The sequence below is a fragment of the Anas platyrhynchos genome, chromosome 20, assembly GCF_047663525.1.
Source record: "Anas platyrhynchos isolate ZD024472 breed Pekin duck chromosome 20, IASCAAS_PekinDuck_T2T, whole genome shotgun sequence".
In the NCBI taxonomy this organism is placed as follows: domain Eukaryota; kingdom Metazoa; phylum Chordata; class Aves; order Anseriformes; family Anatidae; genus Anas; species Anas platyrhynchos.
Window position 1 is genome coordinate 11744762 of NC_092606.1, and position 20436 is coordinate 11765197.

The window sequence follows — 20436 nt, forward strand, 5'->3', positions numbered from 1 at the left end:
GCAAGTTTCTTGAAAGACCAGAGGCTGTTTCCCAGTCAGAGTTTGGCGAGTAATAGTCTTTTGCAGGCTGGAAGAGCTTGGCAACAGCTATGCAAAGCAGTGGGTATTGTACAGGAATACATCTCTAGTTCCTGGTATGGGTTGTAAGGTTTTTCAAGGCAGCCCTGCCAAACACTTGTCTTCAACATTGATCTTCCTGTGTATAGTGCCGAGGCCCAGGGCTGTGGGCTGTTCAAGCCCTGTATCCAGCCATGAACTAACTTGCAGGCAGGGAGTGGGTTGGTGCTGCACAGAACAGGAGGAACTGCGACTAGTTAGTGTGCTCCCTGCTTAACGCTGGGGATACAGAAGCACTCCTATAAGCCATCTGTCTCTCCTGCTCTATGCCTGATGCTTGTGTCTGAAATCGGAGGGTGAAGCATCCAGACGCCAACGCTGAGCTAATCTATGTACCTAACTGTGAGTGGCTTGGGCAGTGTAAGAAAAGAGCAAAAACTTATGGGCTGAAATAAAGACAGTCTAATAGAGAGAAAAAAAAAACAAACAAAAAAAAACAAAACAAAAAACAATAAACAGTAATCAACAACAAAAAATCACCAAATGATCCACAATTCAATTGCTCGCCATCTGCTGATGCCCAGCCATTCCCCAAGCAGTCCCCTAACTTTATTGTTCAGCATGATGCCATAAGTTATGAAATACCCTTTTGACTGTCCTGGTTGTGACCTATCCCAGCTTCTTGTGCACCCTGTCTCCTTGCTGGCAGGGTAGTATGAGAAGCAGGCAAAACCTTGACTTGGAGTAAGTACTGCTCAGCAACAGCTAAAACATCGATGTGTTATCAACATTCTCATTCTAAGTCCAGAATACAGTGCTATACCAGCTACTAAGAAGAAAATGAACTCTATCCTAGCTGAAACCAGGACACTGGTCTCCAGGTCACCATCTCCGTACTGGTTGGGCCTGAGTGCTCTGCTGCTCTGGGATAGATTTTGGATCAGGCACATACTGGCTGGAGGTAGTCCAGATTCACAGACCTACTGCCACCTCCCAGAAAACAAAGTTTCTACATCTTCATTGTCTTGTGTTAATACTGTCATCATGTTTAATATTTCTCCTCTTTCCCAAGTTGTTTCCTTAATGGAAAGCTGCCAGGGGTGATTGGTTTTCCATTAGCCAAGTGAGCACAGTCCTTGTGGGGTACCTTTGCTATGAGTGCCAGAGGAAATCCATCAGTATCTAACTGTGACAGCAGTGGTGTAATGGCAAGGGATTGTGTGAGTTGCCAACATCAGAAGCTTAAGGTGGAAAAGGGGAGGAAACAGGACAAAAGCAGAGTTTAGCTGTTGCTACACTAAGTTGAATGAAAGCTCCAGGTAAACTGAGGTAAGTCTGGATTAAGCCTGCCACCACCTGAGACCTTTCAAGGTCAGGGCATTGCCCAGAAAGGAGCAGGCTGTGTGAGCAGGGTCCTGAACAGCACCAAGGTGGCAGCCCCAATGCTCACCTGCCCTGGAGTTGCTGGGCAGACCTCTGTACCCTAGCCCTGCTGCTGCTGGGCCCCAGTGAAAGGTCCTGGGGAAGGGCTGCGTGGTTGGCAGCACCTGCAGCTGTAGGGACAGGTGAGGCAGCTTCCCATCAGCAACTTCCCCTGTGGTAACTCCTCTGTTAATGGAGTTCCCTATTAACAGCCCAGCTGCCAGCTCAGCATCTGCTGTGCAGGGAGGCCCAGCTGGGGCACTTTGTTGTGGTTATGCCACTTGCTGGCCAGCTCCATCCTGCTTTTTTATCGTCCAGCGGAGCAGGGTTGTGTCTCAAAAGGTCTCTGGGAGGCTGACAGGGGTAGCCCTTCTCTGCCTGGTCTCCTCTCCCTCCCAGGCTGGGTCTGCTGCTCACCTACCTGGCTGGGGGGGGGAGGGCAGAGAGGTCACAGCCAGCAGGGCCTGCGCTCCAGACCACCTTTCCCCAGTTTGGCACAGGAATGAATGTGGGGGCACATTCCACACACAGTAGCAGCTCTTCCTCTTCCCTGGGGCAAGTGGAGGTAAATCCCCTCTTTGCCTCCCCTCCCCCCCCCAACAGGCCTTGTGGTGGTGGGCGGTGGCCCCGTGGGGCATGGGTGCTGGTTAAAGTTTCACTGCACAGTAAGGAGAGTCACAGGAGGATCGTCCTCCCCAGCAGGACCCTTGCTGCTTCTGCCAGCTCCTACCTATTACCGATGCTCCCATCCTGTGGCTCTGTGCAGGAATTTGTCTTCCCAGGTCTGCCTGTGTAAGGGACAGGAGCTGCCAGAATGGCAAGGCGCTGTCCATGTACTCTGGGAGCCAAGAGGCAGGCAGCCAATGGTGCTGTGCTCTCCAGAGGCATGCATTGCACTAACCCTGTGTGTGTTTCCCATCAGGACCACTGCCCTGACCCCAAGCTGGATAGACCCAGCTCCAGGTTTGTGGCTTGGAAGAATCTCCTCAGCGCAGGAGATTAATCTTGTGCCAGAGTCTGACAGGCGGCCTCGGATGAAGAAAGGTAATGGACTACTGGGGTGCCAGGGCCTAGCCACGTCATACCACTGAGTGGGGCCAGCACCCAGGGGTGCTGCAGGACTCCTACAGACAGAAAGCCACCCAGGGCTACTGCAACTCAGCAAAGGCTCCTGAATCACTGTGGTTTTGGACTGTTACCTTCAGAAAGATAGAGACACTACCTCCCTGGACTTGGGAGAGGTAGCTGCTCACTTTGAGGATTCACTCATGGGACCAGATTTGGCACTCACTGTAAGGTGACTCAGTAGCTGCTTGGGCTAGGGCAGGTTGTTCTGGAGCTGCTGATAAACCCATGCAGCACTGTCTGGGAATGCCCAATCTGGGGAGCCATGCAAGGCAGGGACTGGGTAGAAAGACTGACCATTTGTGCCTGGCTGTTTTTTGGATGACTTGGCTCCTCAATGGTCACATGCTCTAGCGCCCATCCCAGGGCTGATTCTAGTCCCATCTTGCAGGGAACTGACACAGCTTATAAGTGTTACTGACATTCAACCCACACAGGTGTCTGGATCTGGGTTCTGGCATGCTCTATCCTCGTACCATTTCCTTGGGGTGTTTTTGTCTTGAAAGTGCCTTTCCTCAAGAGCTGTGATGGCCTTCCTCTCCCAAATGAGCATCCAGATCCCTAAGGAGAAGCCTTGTGCTTGCCCAGCAGAACCCCCTCTTGTGTGCACGTTCACAGCTCGCATAGCTCAACATGCTCATCACTTGGGCCCATGTCCCCATGCTTTTCCCACAGCTCCCAGTCATCTCAGGCAGCCTCCCATGCAGCCCCTGAGGGAGCCTGGATGGCTGTCTGGGGGGCTCCAGGACACTGTGCATCCCAGCCCCTGCCAGACACAGCCTTGAGGTGGCCCTACGTGGAGCTTGCTCCAGGAGAGGACTTGGCCAGTGGCCACAGTGAGGAGGATGAAGCAAAGACCAAAATTACCCTCTAAAAGATGCTGGTTTGGGCCAACAAGGTCCCCCAGGACAGGTTGTGCACATCCTCCCTGCAGTGCCATGGGCGGTACTGCAAGAGAGCACTAGGCACTCAGCACCATGCCCAAGGCACCTGCCGGGCCCTTTCCCTTCTCTGGGAGCTGGGTGTGGTAACATTGCGCTTCAGTGGCTTCAGGTCCTTCCATGCCTGCACAAGGTGCAAATAATGGTCTGTGGGGTGAAAGAAACAGTGCAAACACTGTAGTGAGGGATAATGAGGCCACAGCCAGGACCCTTGGCCAATGTGTCCTGCACAGAGTCTCTGGCCAGAGCCTGGGCACTGGCCTCAGGGCACTGGGTTGGAGGAATAGCAACTTCTTGAGATCTGTAGCATGAACCTTTCTTACAGTAAAGCTGAGAGTTAAACTGGCCTCCTATGTGCTCCTACTCAGTCCCCTTATTTCCCTGGTCACATTAGTGTCGTGGGGCAAGCCAGAGCCTGACCAGCAGTCAGCCATGTCCTGGCACCACTTGTTGAAGGGATGAGCACAAACCGAGCACGGTAGGACCCTGGAAAGAAGGAAGTGTTCCGCAAAACAACAAATATTCCAGCCACCACAATCTTCTGGCCTGCCAATAAAGCAACAGCATTCATCTCGGTGGCTGGTTTCTGATTTGTCTTAGTCTTAAACCTGTTTGAACTGGTTAAATTGAATGACTGGCCTCAATGCCACAGGTGAGGGTAGGGGTTTGGATGATGGGGTGGGGTACTATGGGTGAGGGTAGCAGTACGGCCCATCTCCTCCCTGGCTGCATGGCAAAGGGGGTGATCAAGCACTACCAGCCTACAGTCCATATTTTGGGATGCTTTGAAGCCAGAGCCCTGTGCTTCTTTGGATGATTTCTAAGCTGTCTGCACAACAGGGCCTCCTACCTGGAGGGTAGATAGACAGCTGGGGAAAACAAACAAAAAACCCTGCAACCAGACATGGATTGAAAGCATAAGAGCCTGAAAGCAAATCAAAGGCTAGAAACAGCATCAACACACCAGCACAAGAGACATCCCAGTACACGGAGCAAGTAGGCTGCCTGAGGACTACCCTGCTTCCTCCCAGCTTTGTCTCACCATCCATTGCATGAGTTTAAAGACTCCCAGAGGAGTCCCTGGGGAGCCAGGACTAGTGCAAGAGGGTGGATAGGGAACGTGTACTAAAAATACTGCAGGGCTGGGGAGAGACCTGCACTTCCTGCACCCTCACTATCCTCACAATGTTGATGGACTGGACCAAGCACAAGGGCACTGCCTAGGGTCACCTCCAAACCTGGCAAGTGTCACCCCCCCAGGGCACCTCCTCCCCACCCCTCCTGTACATCTGTTCACAGACAGGCCAACAAGAGAACACAGAGCATGGAAAAAAGTCTTTATTTAGAAAGCATGTGGCACCCAGAGCTCCTGAGCCCTCTTCCCTGACTCCTCCAACCCACCTGGGTTCTACTGACCCCCACCCCCATCTCCCATCACTGTTCCTCTTGCTGTGGACACAGAAATATCTTCCCTCCCAACAGCTCACTAAGTGTAGCATCTACTGCCTGGCCACACTTACTACCCCACCGCATCCTCAGCCAAGCAGCTCCTTCTCCAGAAGTACCCACCCCCTGTACGTGCTCAACAGCCACCACAGCCCCTCAGGGCCTTGTGGAAACCCCTGCGTGCTCCCTGGCCAAGACCATGCAGCCCACAGGGCACAGTCCTGTCCCTGTTCTGTTATCGGTGTGGTGGCTCCTGCTTCTGGTGGTGTGGCAGCTGCTGCACGCAGAAAGGACGGGGGCTGAGCAGGGGGACATGTCGGACAAGGCGCAAGGGCAAGTCCATAGGGGTGTCAGGGCAGGGGACTGATGGCTGCTTTCCCAGGGCTGGGAGATGGCATTTCAGAGGTATAGCTGGCATGGCAAAGGGCGCAACAGCCTCTGAGGAGATAAGACAGGCAGGCACAAGGTGATAGCAGAGATGGAGGTCTTTGGGGGTTGCTCTGCTCGACAGAGGAGCAAGGCGGACTGGCGCTGGGCTGACTTGGACACCTGGGCACCCCACAGGGCCTGCAGGGTCCCTGTCTGCCCTGCCTTTCTGCAGCAGCTCCTGCAGTTTCTCCAGCTGCACCCGGCAGATGTGAGAGCGTGTGCGACTCTGGCAAAAGGATTCCAGAAAGGCATCAAGGGGCAGGTCTTGGGCCAGGAACTGCTCCATCTGTGCCTGCAGGACAGGCAGTGGGCAATGAGAGCTGCGGGACCATGGAGGGAGCCCAGGTGGCTGAGCCCCTGGACTGTTCTCCAGGGTCCTGCACACAGAAGGGCACAGGCCCCAGGTGAGGAAGGGGCAGTAGCACAGGGGCCTTATCTGACTTACCTCTGACTCTGCCTCGGAGGCATCCAGCTTGGCTTGGAGCTGGCCAAGGGCACTCTGTGGGCTCCACTTCTCCAGGTACGTCTCTGTGCCGGGAAAGGATAGAGCTGACAAAAAACCTCCCCACAGATGTCCCCACTGCTGGGATTGTGGTCTTTCCCACTCCCAAGCATGAGGGGAGCTCTCCCCTCCTCAACAAAAAGCCCCCAAACACATCCCTGGAGCCATCTTCACAGCAGAACTTGTATCTCACCATGGCAGCTGAGCACCAGTTACACCTTACACCACTCCTGATCATGAATGGGCCATATCCCCACGCACGTCTGAGGGTGCTGAGCCCACCCCGGCCTTCCTGTTAATGCAGCATTCTCTGGACATGCCAGCCAGCCCTGCACAGCTCTGTCTTACCCCCCACTCACCTAGGCGCTGCTGCTTGTCCCAGCATGTTTCTTGTATCTCCCGTAGCTCCTGGTACTTGATGGCTAAGGAAGCCTTCCCATCCTCCAGCCGTGGGCGCAGGGACAGGTTCTCCCTGGCCAGGGTACTGTTTGATGCCAAACACATCTCCCGCTCCAGCTGCAGACTCTGAAACTATGGGGATGCAGGGTTCACACCAGGAGGCACAGCTGAAGCCACTCTGAGCCACAAAACCTCCCCCGTCCCCACCATCTCCTCTGCCTCAAAAGGGGCATGTCCTAGGAAAAATTCATCCACAGCACAGGATAGGTTACCTTGTAGGTTAGCAGTGCTCACAGCTGGCCTACCCAGCCTCCCTTCTGCAGCGAGTCACAGCTCCTGAAAGGCCTCATTAGCTAACGAGGACGTCAGGAGAGAGGCACCCCCTTTTGCTGCACACACATCTTCCACCCATGGAAAGCGGAGAGCAGGCCAAGTGGAAGTATGCTGAAAACAGGCTTACATTAACTTTAAAATGGACAGCTGGGGGAGGGGTCCAGGCGGGGAACTGCTGCCCCCGGGCCGCGGCACATCCCTCGGCCGTTTCCTCCCTTGCTGCCATTCTCCTGCAATCGCAGCTTTGCCTCAACAGCGAGAGCAGCAGGGGCAGAGGCTCTGACCACGCTCAGGTTTTCGATGGGTGCGATGGCTGCTGCCCCACCCCTCCCGGCGGCAGCAGCGGCACCGGAGCAGCCGCGAACACGAACAAAGCTTCCCCCGCGACCGAGGCGGCGCGGCTGGGACGCCAGGCCGGCCAGTGCCCGGCCAAAGAGAGCCGGGGTCCGGACCGCCCAGCCCCGCTCCTCGAACGGAGCTGCCGGCCGCCTCCGAGCCCCGCCGAGCCCCTACCTTCCTGCTGAGGCGGGCGGCGCGCTGCAGCCGGGGCTCGTCCTGCAGCAACGCCCGCAGCTGCACCGTGCTCAGCGCCGCGAAGCAGCGCGGGGCCTCGGGGGGCGCCAGGGGCCGGGCCATTGGCCGGACACCCCGCCGTCCGCTGCCGACCGCGGCACCGGGAGCCGCGCGGCCGGAGCTCCGCCCCGCCCCGTCCGCCTTAACGGGGCCGCCGGGATCAAGGCGCTTCCGCCGCGCACTGTGATGGGCTGCGGGCATGCTGCGCCCGCTGTGTGCTTCCTGCGCTGCACTGCACTGCGCCTCGCGGTGTGTCTGCTGCACCTGCTCTGTGCATCCTGCACCCCGCTGTGTGCTTCCTGTACCCGCTACGTGCATCCTGCACTGAACCCTCTGTGAGCATCCTGTGTTGCATTGCACCTCGCTGTGTGCGTGCTGCACCTGCTGTCTGCATCCCGCACTGCACCTGCTCTGTGCATGCTTGTTTTGTTTATGTGGCAAGAATTTTGTTGCGAGGAGGGGAGGGGTACAGGGGAGATGGGGCAGAAAGGGGACTGCTGCAGGGATGGCCTCTGTGAGAAAAGTCCAGAAGCTGCTCTATGTTAGATAAGGTCCATTTTCAGCCATCTCCAAAAGGAACCCACCACTGGCTAGAGCCATGCCAATAAGCAAGGTTGTCTGTACCTCTTAGAGCACATTTAAGCAATGGAAAAAAAATGCTACACAACAGCAGCTGGGAGAGAGAGGAGTGAGAAACACCCTGCAGCCACCAAGGTCAGTGCAGCAGGAGGTGCTCCAGGCATGCAGCACAAGTTCCACTGCAGCCTGTGGAGAGGCCCCTGGTGTCCCCCTGCAGCCCATGGGTCTCACATGGAGCAGATCTGCACGCTGCAGCTTGTGTGACTTGCGGAAGAACTCTATAACTCAAAGCAAATAAGTTGTAAGTAGGTATGTGGTTTATTTCGGTGCTAGGAACAGGCGGAATAGCTCCCAAACGCATGCAGACCCTAACACGGCAACTTCCCTTGGTTATATGCAGTAAAAAGTTACATATGCATGAATTTCCCTATATATATGCATATTCATAACCCATCCCAATATTAAAATTAGCTCCAATAAGTCATTTCCATAAACTCCTCTGATCTGCACCTGCGCAGTGCCTTCTGGTGGTGGTCATCCGGGGGTTGTGGAGATGAAGTCTGATAACTCCTCTTCATCACCACTAGTTGACCCCTTGCCTTTGTACAGACTCAGCTGCTCCTTGGCTCTTGTCCAAACCACAAGGTCGGTCTCAGCTAGTTTTTGAGACAGGTTCCTCATTTTTGTCAGGAAACATCTTCTGTGAGGGGCCCCAAGACTCCTTGTTTTGGTTAATTTGCACAGTAGTAAGCAAAGACACTCAGCAATATATATTTTAAAGCAATTAAGTAAGGCCCCATTCTTTCATTCCTGGCTTTAATAATTACGATTGTTTTATTTAGAAATCATTAATATGATTAAGCAAGCCCCCATTCTTCTATCCCTGGCTTTGACTTGTGGAAAACAGACTCCACAATCAGTAAGATTGTAAAGTAGTTATGTTTATTCAGCGCTGGGCAGCACGGGGGGTAGTACCGCCAAAGTCGTGCGCCCCTGATTCAGCAACTTGCCTTGGTTATATGCAGTAAAGAGTTACATATGCATGAAGTTTCACAATACACCAATACATATTAATAACCTGTCCTCGCTTCGTATTAAAATTAGTTCCAATAAGTCATTTCCATAAACTCCTCCCATCTGCGCCTGTGCAGTGTATTCTGGTGGTGGTCATCAGGGGTCGTGGGGATGAAGATTGATGACTCTTACTCGTCACCGCTACTTGACCTCTTGTCTTTGCGCATACTCAGTTGCTCCTTGGATCTTGCCCATTCCACAGGACCAGTTTCCACCAGTTTCATCAGAGAAGCTCACCCTCTTATTAGGAGACTGACCTTGGCAAGGTCAGTCTCTTTGTCTCTGCCTCTCCTGCTCAGTCCCTCTCTGCCCCTGCTCCATGCAGGGTCCCTCCCACAGGACGCCGTCCTTCCTGAACTGAGCCTGCGGGGGCTGCCCACAGGCAGCAGCTCTTCAAGTACTGCTCCCACATGGCTCCATACCATGGGGCCCATCTGTCAGGAGCAAACTGCTCCAGCATGGGTCCCCCACGGGCAGCAGCTCACCCCAGGCCCCTGCTCCTGCGTGGGCGCCTCTCCACAGGCTGCAGCTCCAGCCTGAGGCCTGCTCCTGCTGGGGGTCTTCATGGGCCGCAGCCTCCTCTAGGCCACATCCACCTGCTCCACTGGGGGGCTCCTCCATGGGCTGCAGCGTGGAGATCTGCTCCATGTGGGACCCATGGGCTGCAGGGGGACAGCCTGCTCCACCAGGGGCCTCTCCACAGGCCACAGGGGAACCTCTGCTCTGGTACCTGGAGCACCTTCTGCCCTCCATCTACACTGACCTTGGGGTCTGTAGGTTTGTTTCTCCCTGTTTTCTTACTCTTTTGTCCCAGCTGTTGTTTCACAGCAGTTTTCCCCTTCAGAGTACTCCCCCAGAGTACTAGCATTGCTCATTAGCTCAGCTTTGTTCAGTGGCAGGTCCTTTTGGAGACATCTCAAACCTGCTCCTCTCTAACATGGGACAGCTAATGGGCTCTTCTCTCAGAATTCAACCCTGCATTGAATTCTCAATGAATTGAGAATTTCATTCTCAATTTCATTCTCAATTCTCTGCAGCTCCCCTGCTACCACAGCCTTGCCATGTAAGCCCAATACAAGGTGTCACCTCAAACCAACTCTGGCTACCGGAACTGTGCAAAGTAAAGCTGCCATTGAACTGCTGGGAGCTGGAGGTCACTACCATTGGGTAGCCAGGAGCCAAGCAGGACTTAGAAAGCATTTGGATTTGGAAAGCAAAGCTTAGAAGGAGCTGTGTAGAGCTAGTGCTGTTGTAGGAGAGATGACAACCTGGCTGCACACTGGGATGTGCTGTTGTGCGGGGATGAGGATCATTTGCTCCTTAGACTGGCCGTGCAAACACAAGTCCAGTTTTGGAGTTCCACTTGGAAACCTCAGAGGCCCAGGAGCAGCAGCAATGTCATTTCTCAGTCTGCCTGGTGCCACCTGAAATCATTGAGCCTTCTGGCTCTGAAAGCCAAATCTGCTCTGAGGACAGTGTATGGCAGGGAGAACACCTTCCAGCCACCCATTCTCCTCATCTGCTGCTATGGGTGTTTCTCTACCAGCTGATGCCAAGTCCCATCATTGACCTGCCCTGTGCACTCCCTCTCTGCACTGTGGTGCCCATTGCAAGGAGACACTATAATGAGGGAATCAAAGGCATAGCTTTTTCTCAGAGTGAATGTTCCCTTTCTGTCTTAGAGGATAACTGGTGTCAGGAAAGGCACTTTTGGGATCTCTAGTCCAACCCTTGCATGGCAGAATTGACCCCCAAAGCAAATCAGACTGCTCAGGGCTATGTCTTATTTAATTTGGATTGTTTCCAAAGCTGGATATTCTCTCATCTCTGGAAAGGGCCAAGTGACACTGCAGAGTCTCTAATGGGTCACTCTCCAAGGCCAAGTGGGGATTCCAGCCAAAGTAACAGACTTTGGCATGGGCTGGATTCTGAGATCCCACCAGTTCTCTGCACTCTGTCTTCGTGGGTCATTGCTTGGTGCTGGAGGCTCTCAGGAGAGCAAGTGAAGAGAGAGCAAGCACTGCTGGTGCTGTGCTGCCTCAAAACAAAGCCAGAACCCTTTGTGAGGGTGACAGTGCTTCTTGAACAGTATGTCCTGGCAGCACCATAGTGTCATGGGATGAAGGAGCTTCAGAGACCTTGTCCTGCAGCCTCACAGCATCAGCTCAGTCTGCACCTTTCCTGACAAAGGTTCATCTAAATTGATCTTTGGGATTTTGATATGATGAGCTACACTCTGCTCATTCCTGTAATAGGCTCTTTCCTCATTATAATCTGTCCTAATTCAACCAACTCCTAACATCTAACCTACCTTTCTTTTGCTTCCATTATGTTCAGTGCTTCTTGGTCACAGTAGAAAGATGTACTTACATCTTTGATATCATTTTTATGTAGGATCAAAGCATGACTGTGCAGACATGCAGGTGCCATGACCAACTCTTGACAGACACAGACTCCCAGCAGGATGATGTCATCACAGGGACATCACCACAGAATTTTACACTGGACTGTGAACATGGTGATGATGTGTGAAGAGTTCTTTCATGTGCTGCATCCCTTCTGAAACCTCCTGCACAGATTTACAGGTCCTATATCTCAGTGTAACTAGTTTTAAATTCTCTTACATACATTTCTGTGAGAAACACTCCAGACTTTTTCTCTCTATAAGCTCCATTGCTTCAGTCTTAGCACCTGACATGGGATTTCTTTGGTCTGAGTGGGAGCACATCAGAGATACAGAACAGACATTCATTAATGGAGCTCAAGGAAGCAAATTTATTTGGCTGCTTTACCAGACACCACAGAGAGACACAGAGTGTATGGAATTCGTGGCACAAAGCTGTTTTGCTTATTGTGAATTCTGGAGGCAACTAATAATCACTGACAAAAAGTCATTACAGGGTTCAGTGTCTTCCTCCAACAGGGAAGGTATATGCAGAATCCACGTTTCACCTTTTTTTTTTTTTTTCTTGATTATGAACGTAATAAAAAGGAATCATTGGCAAGCACAAGGAAAGAGCTAAAGAAAGGGGAAGCCACTCAGAGACAGAAAAAAGAAAGAGGCATTTCAATAAAACCCTGATACTCTTAGGCTCTTCTCTCTGCTACAGAAACGCTCAAGCTGTGCAGAGCCTTTGAGAGCACCCAGTTCATACAGGAGCGGGAAGAAGCACTAACAGTATGGAGCTGGTTTGATGAGGATAAGGGAGGATTTGCAGTCCCCTTTACACAGGCTACCCCATGTCATGCCACCCTTGAAATTCAGCCGTACAGAATAACATGCTGAGTACCACCACCCGCCCTCATAGCTATAGGCACAGTTCTTACTGTAAGTATCCTGATCCCGATCTTTTGTGGAAAACTTCATGTTGTCATGCATAGTGTTGGGATTGTCTGAAGTCATGGCATCTCCCGCTGTCCCTGTGTAGGAGCCCAGCCTCAGCCGGTAGCCATGGGATTCATCTTCCACACTGAAGAGGTTGTAGTCTGCAAATTTGATGTTGTTTTTGGTGTCCCAGATGACAAATCTGACCTGGTAGACCTTCTGCTTGGCAATCTGATGAATATACTCGGTGCCCAGCCAGTACTCACTGCGCACATTCCCAAAGCCATATTTATAGGTGCTCCAGGACTCAGCCCAGGTGACAGCTGTGTCTTTCTGGTTCCTCTGGATGACTGTCCAGCCCCCATTTGTCACATTCATTTCACAGTACACCACAAGCTGGTGGAGTCCTTTTGGCTGGATTATGTAGACACCACTGCGGCTACCAGCAGGGATCTCGCTGCAGTCCTTGGGCCAGCCTGGAGCAGGAAACAGAGCTGGTTATTGCATTGCATTGCATACAATGAGACACTGAAATCACCTGGTAATTCTTTTGTACCTATATTTTATTGCACATACAATCCTGAGCTGTATTCCTGACATATTCCACAGGAGTAATTTAAAGTCTTGAAATAATCAAAAACATTGCCTTCAACCAGCACACAATACAACTTTGTCCAGTTCAGTGTCTCTGTCACCACACCACTGCAGTGCTGTGGTGATTCACCTGTAGCATGTTGGTGATATATCACCACAGAGATAAATGCAAATCTGGGTTCTAAAGCCACTTGCATGGAAGGATTAGAGATTTATAGTTATTTTAGAAAACCCAGAGTGTGGTCCAGACATCCATATTGCTCATAACAAAATCAGCCTTTGTGATCTCAATAGGACAAATCCACTGGTTTTCTTTGGGCTTACCCAAGAGCTCTTTAGAGGTTTTCTGACTTATTTTATTTTATCAGTCTTTCCATTCTCTAGAGTGTCAGCCCCTTAAACAATGAAGTGATGTGTTCACCCACATACCAGTGGTTATTTCTACCCGGTGAAACCTTATCATGTGGTCATATGGGCTGATGTTGACTTAGTGAGTTCTGTTATGAAGTCAGTCCTTTTCCCACACTGCCTTGTCTTCAAATGAATGGCAAAAATAGGATAATAACCAAACGCCACAATCTGAAGGCAAATAATGAAGCATGACTTTACAGTTTAGATCTTTAGATAGAAACTTCATGTTAAAATCCCTCATCATTAAATCCAGGACATGGCTGGTATTAGGGTCCATCTGAGACTATGAGCTGTGACACTTCTGTAGCCTATTAGAATCATAGAATCATAGAATATCCTGAGTTGGAAGGGACCCTTAAGGATCATCAAGTCCAACTCTTGACACCGCACAGGTCTACCCAAAAGTTCAGACCATGTGACTAAGCGCACAGTCCAATCTCTTCTTAAATTCAGTCAGGCTCGGTGCAGTGACCACTTCCCTGGGGAGCCTGTTCCAGTGTGCAACCACTCTCTCTGTGAAGAACTTCCTCCTGATGTCAAGCCTAAACTTCCCCTGATTCAGCTTAACCCCGTTCCCGCGGGTCCTGTCGCTAGTGTTAATGGAGAAAAGGTCTCCTGCCTCTCGACACCCCCTTACGAGGAAGTTGTAGACTGCGATGAGGTCTCCCCTCAGCCTCCTCTTCTTCAGGCTGAACAGGCCCAGTGCCCTCAGCCGTTCCTCGTACGTCTTCCCCTCCAGGCCTTTCACCATCTTCGTAGCCCTCCTCTGGACACTCTCCAACAGTTTCATGTCCTTTTTATACTGTGGTGCCCAGAACTGCACACAGTACTCAAGGTGAGGCCACACCAGTGCAGAGTAGAGCGGGACAATCACCTCCCTCGACCTACTAGCGATGCCGTGCTTGATGCACCCCAGGACACGGTTGGCCCTCCTGGCTGCCAGGGCACACTGCTGGCTCATATTGAACTTGCTGTCTACCATGACCCCCAGATCCCTCTCTTCTAGGCTGCTCTCCAGCGTCTCATCGCCCAGTCTGTACGTGCAGCCAGGGTTTCCCCGTCCCAGGTGCAGGACCCGGCACTTGCTCTTATTGAACTTCATGCGGTTGGCGATCGCCCAGCTCTCCAACCTATCCAGATCCCTCTGCAAGGCCTTTCCACCCTCATTCGAGTCCACAACTCCTCCAAGTTTGGTGTCATCGGCAAACTTGCTCAAAATGCCTTCTATTCCTACATCCAGATCGTTTATAAAAATATTGAAAAGTACCGGCCCTAAAATGGAGCCTTGAGGGACCCCACTAGTGACCGCCCGCCAGCCTGACGCAGCGCCATTCACCATAACCCTTTGGGCCCTGCCCGTTAGCCAATTGCTCACCCATCGTATGATGTTTTTATTTAGCTGTATGGTGGACATTTTGTCCCGTAGGATCCTATGGGAGACCGTGTCAAAAGCCTTGCTGAAGTCCAAAAAAATCACATCATCTGGTTTCCCTTGGTCCACCATACGGGTGATCTTATCATAAAAGGAAATCAGGTTAGTTAGGCAGGACCTGCCCTTCACAAACCCATGCTGGCTGGGACCAATGACTGCTTTGTCCCCCAGGTGCGCCTCAATAAGTTCGAGAACCATCTTCTCCATGATTTTACCAGGCACTGACGTGAGACTGACAGGCCTGTAATTGCTAGGGTCTTCTTTCTGACCCTTCTTGAAAATCGGCACAACATTTGCCAGCTTTAAGTCTACCGGGACCTCTCCAGAATCCCAGGATCGTAGAAAATCAACATTTTTCCTGGCAGGAGCCTGTGTACATGTAGGATATGGACTGAGGTGGCTGAGAACTCTTCACGAGCCTCTAGGCTCTTAGTAATGGTGCAATCTATTGAGCAGATGTACTTCTTGAGAATAGACTTACCATGAGCCACTGGTGGATGAGGGGCAATGTCTCTGACCTGCCGAACATGTTTGTCATCCTTATCTGAATTGAAAAGAACAGAGGAGACAGGACTGAGTGTTGAGAGTACATATCAAATGCCTACTGGGAGAACATAATCTTCTCCAGATGATATTCCAATTTTTTGGCTGTTGTTGTTCCTCACTCCAGAGTAGCATACCTTTACCACTTCAGGTATCAGCCAGATGGTAGTTCAGGGCAATTTACCTCTACAAATACCTGAGGGGACAATGTAGAGAGGATGGGGCCAAACTCTTCTCGGTGGTGGCCAGTGATAGGACAAAGGGTAATGGGTATAAATTGAACTACGGGAAGTTTCATTGCCATATGAGAAAGAACTTCTTTACAGCTTGGGTGACAGAGCACTGGAACAGGCTGCCCAGAGAGGCTGTGGAGTCTTCTACTTTGGAGCTATTCAAAACCCACCTGGATGCCATCCTATGTAACATGCTCTATGTGACCCTGCTCGAGCAGGGGGACTAGATGATCTCTGGAGGTCCCTTCCAATCTCAACCATTCTCTGTGATTCTGTAATTTACATGATGTTAGTATGGGGCAGATGCTTCCTTGATGAGAATGGTTAGAGCACACTTTGTGTGGGAAGAACCTTAAATAGTGGTAGCAACAGTAGGAAGACAGTTGCTAATTTACAGTAGAAGTTAGAAACAGATTCAGGAAGAAGAGGGATTAGAGGGGAAAGAAATGTGAGAGATGACACAGCAAAACCAGTTCTGGTATCAGGAACTTTAAGAGGAGCTCTGCTCAGCTGGCTCAGAAAGGAATTTGAAGGGTGTTGCTGGATGGTTCACAGTGAAATAATGCAACTTGTTCACAAAGACACCTTGTGTGTATACAATGATGGTTAAAAAACAGACGCATGGATCACAGGCCTGTGAGCCATGCCCATCACAAACAAACAAACAAACAAACAAATTAATCCCATCCCCTCTCCAAAATAGACATCTAACCCTACAGCTGCTGCTCTTTGCCATCCTCAAATATCTGCTTCCTGCTTTCTCTCTCAACTAGTTCTTTCGTGTCCTCTCCCTCTTAGGAAATGTTTAACTTAATCCTTTTTCACAGTGTATAAGCCCATTCCTTCTTTTGCTATACCAGAGTACACTTCTTCCTGCAGCTAGACTGTATATTGCTAACACATCCTCCTCCATAGTCATCTGATTTTGGAGCTGGACAATTAAATTCTTCAGTTTTCCCTGGCACAGTCTACCTGGCATATTTCTTACCCCCTTTCTGCAACTCTCACTAAATATCTCTTGAAACTCACCAGTAAATGTGGTGGTTGTCCTGAGCCTGTGTAGAGTGGAAAACACTCTTGCAACTTCCGTGCACTTTCTAAGCAGGGTATTTACTTTTACTACAGCAATATGAAGCTATTCACTAACATTTGTTTGTAAGTCAAAGTCTGCCCCTCTTCTCTTCTGCTTTCACTTCCTGTCCATTTGGATTCATACCTCCACAAGTTGATATGGTCTTACCTGGCATGTCTCCCTGCTTACCCAGCTTACATTCACGCTGCTTATGTTTTTAGAGAACCATACCAGTGGTCTGAGTGAGAGATGAGGGTGAAGCTCAGAGCACACTTCTTTTTATGTATTCAGACTTGCACTTCTCAGGGAAGCTTGCCAAGCGCTCAGTCATAGATGCTCTCCATGTTGGCGTTTTCTTGACAGATGACCTTTGCAGTGAAGGCTGATGTGAAACCAGTGTTGAACACTTGGACCTTGTCCCTTTCTGCCAAAAACTCTTATTCCATTGTAAGTGAACCATCTCTTTCTGCTCACACAGCCACCCATTTTTTCTAGGAGGCTTCCTCATAGCTCCAATGCTCCCTGGTAGTTAATAAATTACTCCCTGCTGTCATCTGACTAGCCTATGTCAGTGACACTACTTACTACGGATTCTGACTGTTACTACAGACTCTGTTGTAACTTCACTCATTTCCTCTGCATTCAGTTTTCTCTTGCTAACCTTGTGATTTCCAGAGGTGGCTAATGTTCTTGCTGTCATCAAAACAGTGTGATCGTTTGGTTTAACTCCTGTAACACTACTTCAACACCTGTTACACTACTTCTCCAAGGAAGCACCCATTGTCCAGAGCACCATTGCCTTGGTCTTCCTGCCAGTGAGATTGGACCTGTTCCTTTTCCTGTGATCTTGGGAACTCTGGGTTTTAGACTATTGGACTCACATATGGGCAGAAGAACTTAATATCACACAGAAGATGAGGCAGGCTACAATCAGAGGATGACTCTGAGATTATTCTTGTTCCAGTAAAGTAGCCTAAATTGGTAGCAAATTGGTATTGTCTGTACATAGAGTAATATTTGGTCCTTCCTCCATGGCACAAGGGTGGGGTCAGGTTGGGGTGGAGAGCTATCTAGGATCTTACTGAACATGACTTTGTCTGCCTCTCCCTGTTACAGTGGTATACTTACCAAGCTGGAAGGACTCTGGGTGAAGATTCATAATTTCATCCAGTGTGCCATTGCAAAGATGTAAGTTTTTTATGTCAAAGGCAAGAAGTGCTGCCGGAGCCAGCAGGGAGGTACAAATCAGGAGACAAAGGTACCGGGTAGCTAATATGGGAAGAAATTGAAAAAAAATAAAAGAAGAAGAAGAAAGGGCACATAACTCTTCCATGAGTCCCACTTGACTCTTGCAGAGTAAAATACAAAAATAAATTTATTTATTTGTAGAGCTCCCTCTTGGAGCTCAAAGTCCCAATTCACTACCTTAGATGAACTATCAAATACTCATTGACAGGAGTCATCAGCAGTGGCAGCTTATGTTGGTGATTTCTGAGACAGATAAGGTGTGAAAACCTTGTCCAAACCCAAAGTAACTGTAATCAGAAATCCCTGTGAAAACCAAGTCTTGGGGCTAGAGATAACAAGTAGGGTAAGGATGGAAAGAGGTATCCTCTTTCCTCCCAGATCCCATTCATATGTATTCTCTGGTGTGAACTGGGAGTACACTTGCTCCCAGCCCAGGTTGGTGGGTAGTAAGAACCCAGATGTGTCGGAGGAAGCAGAAGAAACATTCAAAAGCCACTGCCTAGCTGTTGCAAATTATCTCTTTTATATATGGCTACTTCAGAAAGTCCACATGTAGCCATCTGACCCAGACTGTTCTTGTTTGGAGAAGCTAGGAAAACCAGCACACTTTTTGTAATATTAAATCTAAATAAAATGACAGAAAATTTATCATGGTTCCTGAACAGCGGGGAATTACAGAGATACCTACTCATAGGGAAAACAAATCCATGATATAATAGATACAGCTCATCCTGTCAGATTACTAGTATGATCCCTCTACTGTTTGAACAGGAGCAGAGCCTATCCCAGCGCTGCCATGGGATACCTAGTTTTGGCAGGTTCTTAGAGATGACTGAGAAGGAAAGTGTTCAAACTGGGATTGCCAGACTGGAACTAGTATGTGTGATCTCAGCCATCCTAGACATAAACACCCCTTTCTGGGAATACTGAGAGTTGTCCAAATGGTTTGTGCTGGATACAGTTCTACACCAGAGCTCTTTTAATCACTCTCCAGTCCAACTGATTTGTTTCTCAATTGCTATCTAACATTGAGCGTCTTGACACACTTGTGTTTAGGGACCTGTTTAAAGATATCATGTCTTCAGGCCATTAGAGAAGCAATGTTCCTTCCACTACTGGCCCATTCCTCCATAATTAGCCTTGAAAGGTCTGACTAGGATGGAGATGCAAAGGAGAAGAACAGCCACTCCTGGGTGTTCTTCTGGGGACAGCAGTGTGTTTTCAAATCATCTAAACTCTAGATCTTGATACCTGTTCAATATTATATAAGAAGAATATCTAAAAAAAATTAATAATTATAAAATCCATTTTCTGTGCTAGAGTATTTAATATTTTCTCTGCAGAACTGAAAATTACAAAGAATGTTTGATAAACTTGCATCTTGTAAAATGGGCTATCTGGCACTGCAAGGCTACACTGATACAGCGTGTACATAGCAGAAAATGCAGTCTTCTGTTCCAGCTCCCACCCCAGGGCACAGTGAGTCTGGGCAGACTAATGGACTTAGTGTTGCAATAGCCAGGGTGTGGGCAGAAGTGAGCCCAGCAGCAGACAAAGTGCTCTGGGATCCACAGCACGTTCAGCAGCACAGTGCCATTCCCTCCCAGCCCAGCCCACACTCACCCATGCTGTCTCTGAGGGGACCCTGCAGAGTGGAAAGCCAGGCAGGTTTGGCTTGGCTGGAGAGGTGTCCAGCCTGAAAGTTATAGGACTCGGCAGGTAAGGGGGTGGAGGCACGAGACCCAAACCACAGCACTTATGCTCTGGCTGGCAACAGCATCAATGTTTTATGGCTTATTTGCTCTTCATCATTAAGTAATATGTCCTCAAACAAAGAAGGCTGTGTTTTAAAAAGATGCAGATATTTCTTCAGAGGCAAAGCAAATAATTAAGAGCTCATGAGACAGTGCATTGAACAACCTCAATTTACAATGTCTGCCTCTTCCCACCTCCACTCCCACTTCCCTGCTTGAAGGGTTTCCCCAGGGAACAGTATCCTCTGAGCACCCTGAACATTTCAACTTGAAAGTAAATACCCAGATGACATTCCCTTCCTGGATGGAAATCAAATGTCAATGGGTAAATCGCTCTTTCCAGAGGAGGCATTGAGCTAAACAGCCATTGGGGACCCATTTACATCCTCTACTATTTTCAGGAAAGAGGTACTCAAGTGTTCCTGGCAAATTTTGCATTTTTTATGTAAGCACTGAACTTCAGAAAGGACTACTCCATGTGTCTCCTGACATGCCTGCCACAACCACCCTGCCTCTTTTGCAACATGTGCTGTGCTTGTGCCTGGTACCACTGCCCCTGAAGCAGTCACAAGGGAGTTTTAGGAAGTGTGACATGGCACTGATGTAAATGGTCTTAGTTCAAGCCTCTCTCTGCAAATTACAGCATGTAATTCTTAAAGAAAATTCCAATCCATCTTTTTTTTTTTTTTCCTAGGGATCAATACCTTAAAGAGAAGAGCAGGAAAAGGGAAGACCTTAATGCTGTCTACAACTACTTCATGAGATACAGAGAACACAAAGCCAGATTGTTCTCATTGTGCATAGTGATGCGATAAGAAGCAATAGATCTAACTTGGAATATTGGAATATTCCAGTTAGAAATAGGGACTATTTTTAGCATGAAGTTGGTCAAACACTGGAACAGGTACCCAGGGAGGCTGTCGGATTTCCATCCTTATAGGTTT

General features: G+C 49.7%; 2 protein-coding genes across 2 annotated transcripts; both read right to left on the reverse strand.

Annotated features, from left to right (window-relative positions):
• Positions 1-4865: 4865 nt before the first annotated feature.
• VPS37D (VPS37D subunit of ESCRT-I) lies at positions 4866-7464 on the reverse strand. The gene is made up of 4 exons (XM_027446029.3): positions 7168-7464; positions 6282-6453; positions 5866-5948; positions 4866-5712 (listed from the first exon to the last, which is right to left on the reverse strand). The coding sequence occupies exons 1-4, from the start codon at positions 7426-7428 to the stop codon at positions 5227-5229; spliced, it is 1002 nt and encodes a 333-aa protein (XP_027301830.3). The 5' UTR covers positions 7429-7464; the 3' UTR covers positions 4866-5226.
• A 4167-nt stretch (positions 7465-11631) lies between these two features.
• On the reverse strand, positions 11632-19522 carry LOC101798128 (fibrinogen-like protein 1-like protein). Its single transcript, XM_005015845.6, has 4 exons — positions 19362-19522; positions 17619-17759; positions 15124-15186; positions 11632-12681 (listed from the first exon to the last, which is right to left on the reverse strand). Exons 1-4 carry the CDS (start codon positions 19363-19365, stop codon positions 12053-12055), a joined length of 837 nt encoding a protein of 278 aa, XP_005015902.2. The 5' UTR covers positions 19366-19522; the 3' UTR covers positions 11632-12052.
• Between the last annotated feature and the right edge of the window lie 914 nt (positions 19523-20436).

What these genes read in the sequence shown, in the direction of transcription:
- VPS37D (XM_027446029.3), bottom strand. Translation starts at nt 7,428, where the DNA reads ATGCCCGCAGCCCATCACAGTGCGCGGCGGAAGCGCCTTGATCCCGGC. An exon ending in CCGCCCGCCTCAGCAGGAAG is followed by an intron (nt 6,454 to 7,167) that starts GTAGGGGCTCGG and finishes GCATCCCCATAG; the next exon opens with TTTCAGAGTCTGCAGCTGGA. An exon ending in GGACAAGCAGCAGCGCCTAG is followed by an intron (nt 5,949 to 6,281) that starts GTGAGTGGGGGG and finishes TTCCCGGCACAG; the next exon opens with AGACGTACCTGGAGAAGTGG.
- LOC101798128 (XM_005015845.6), bottom strand. An exon ending in CCCAGAGTCCTTCCAGCTTG is followed by an intron (nt 15,187 to 17,618) that starts GTAAGTATACCA and finishes TTTTCAATTCAG; the next exon opens with ATAAGGATGACAAACATGTT. An exon ending in TCATCCACCAGTGGCTCATG is followed by an intron (nt 12,682 to 15,123) that starts GTAAGTCTATTC and finishes TTCCTGCTCCAG; the next exon opens with GCTGGCCCAAGGACTGCAGC.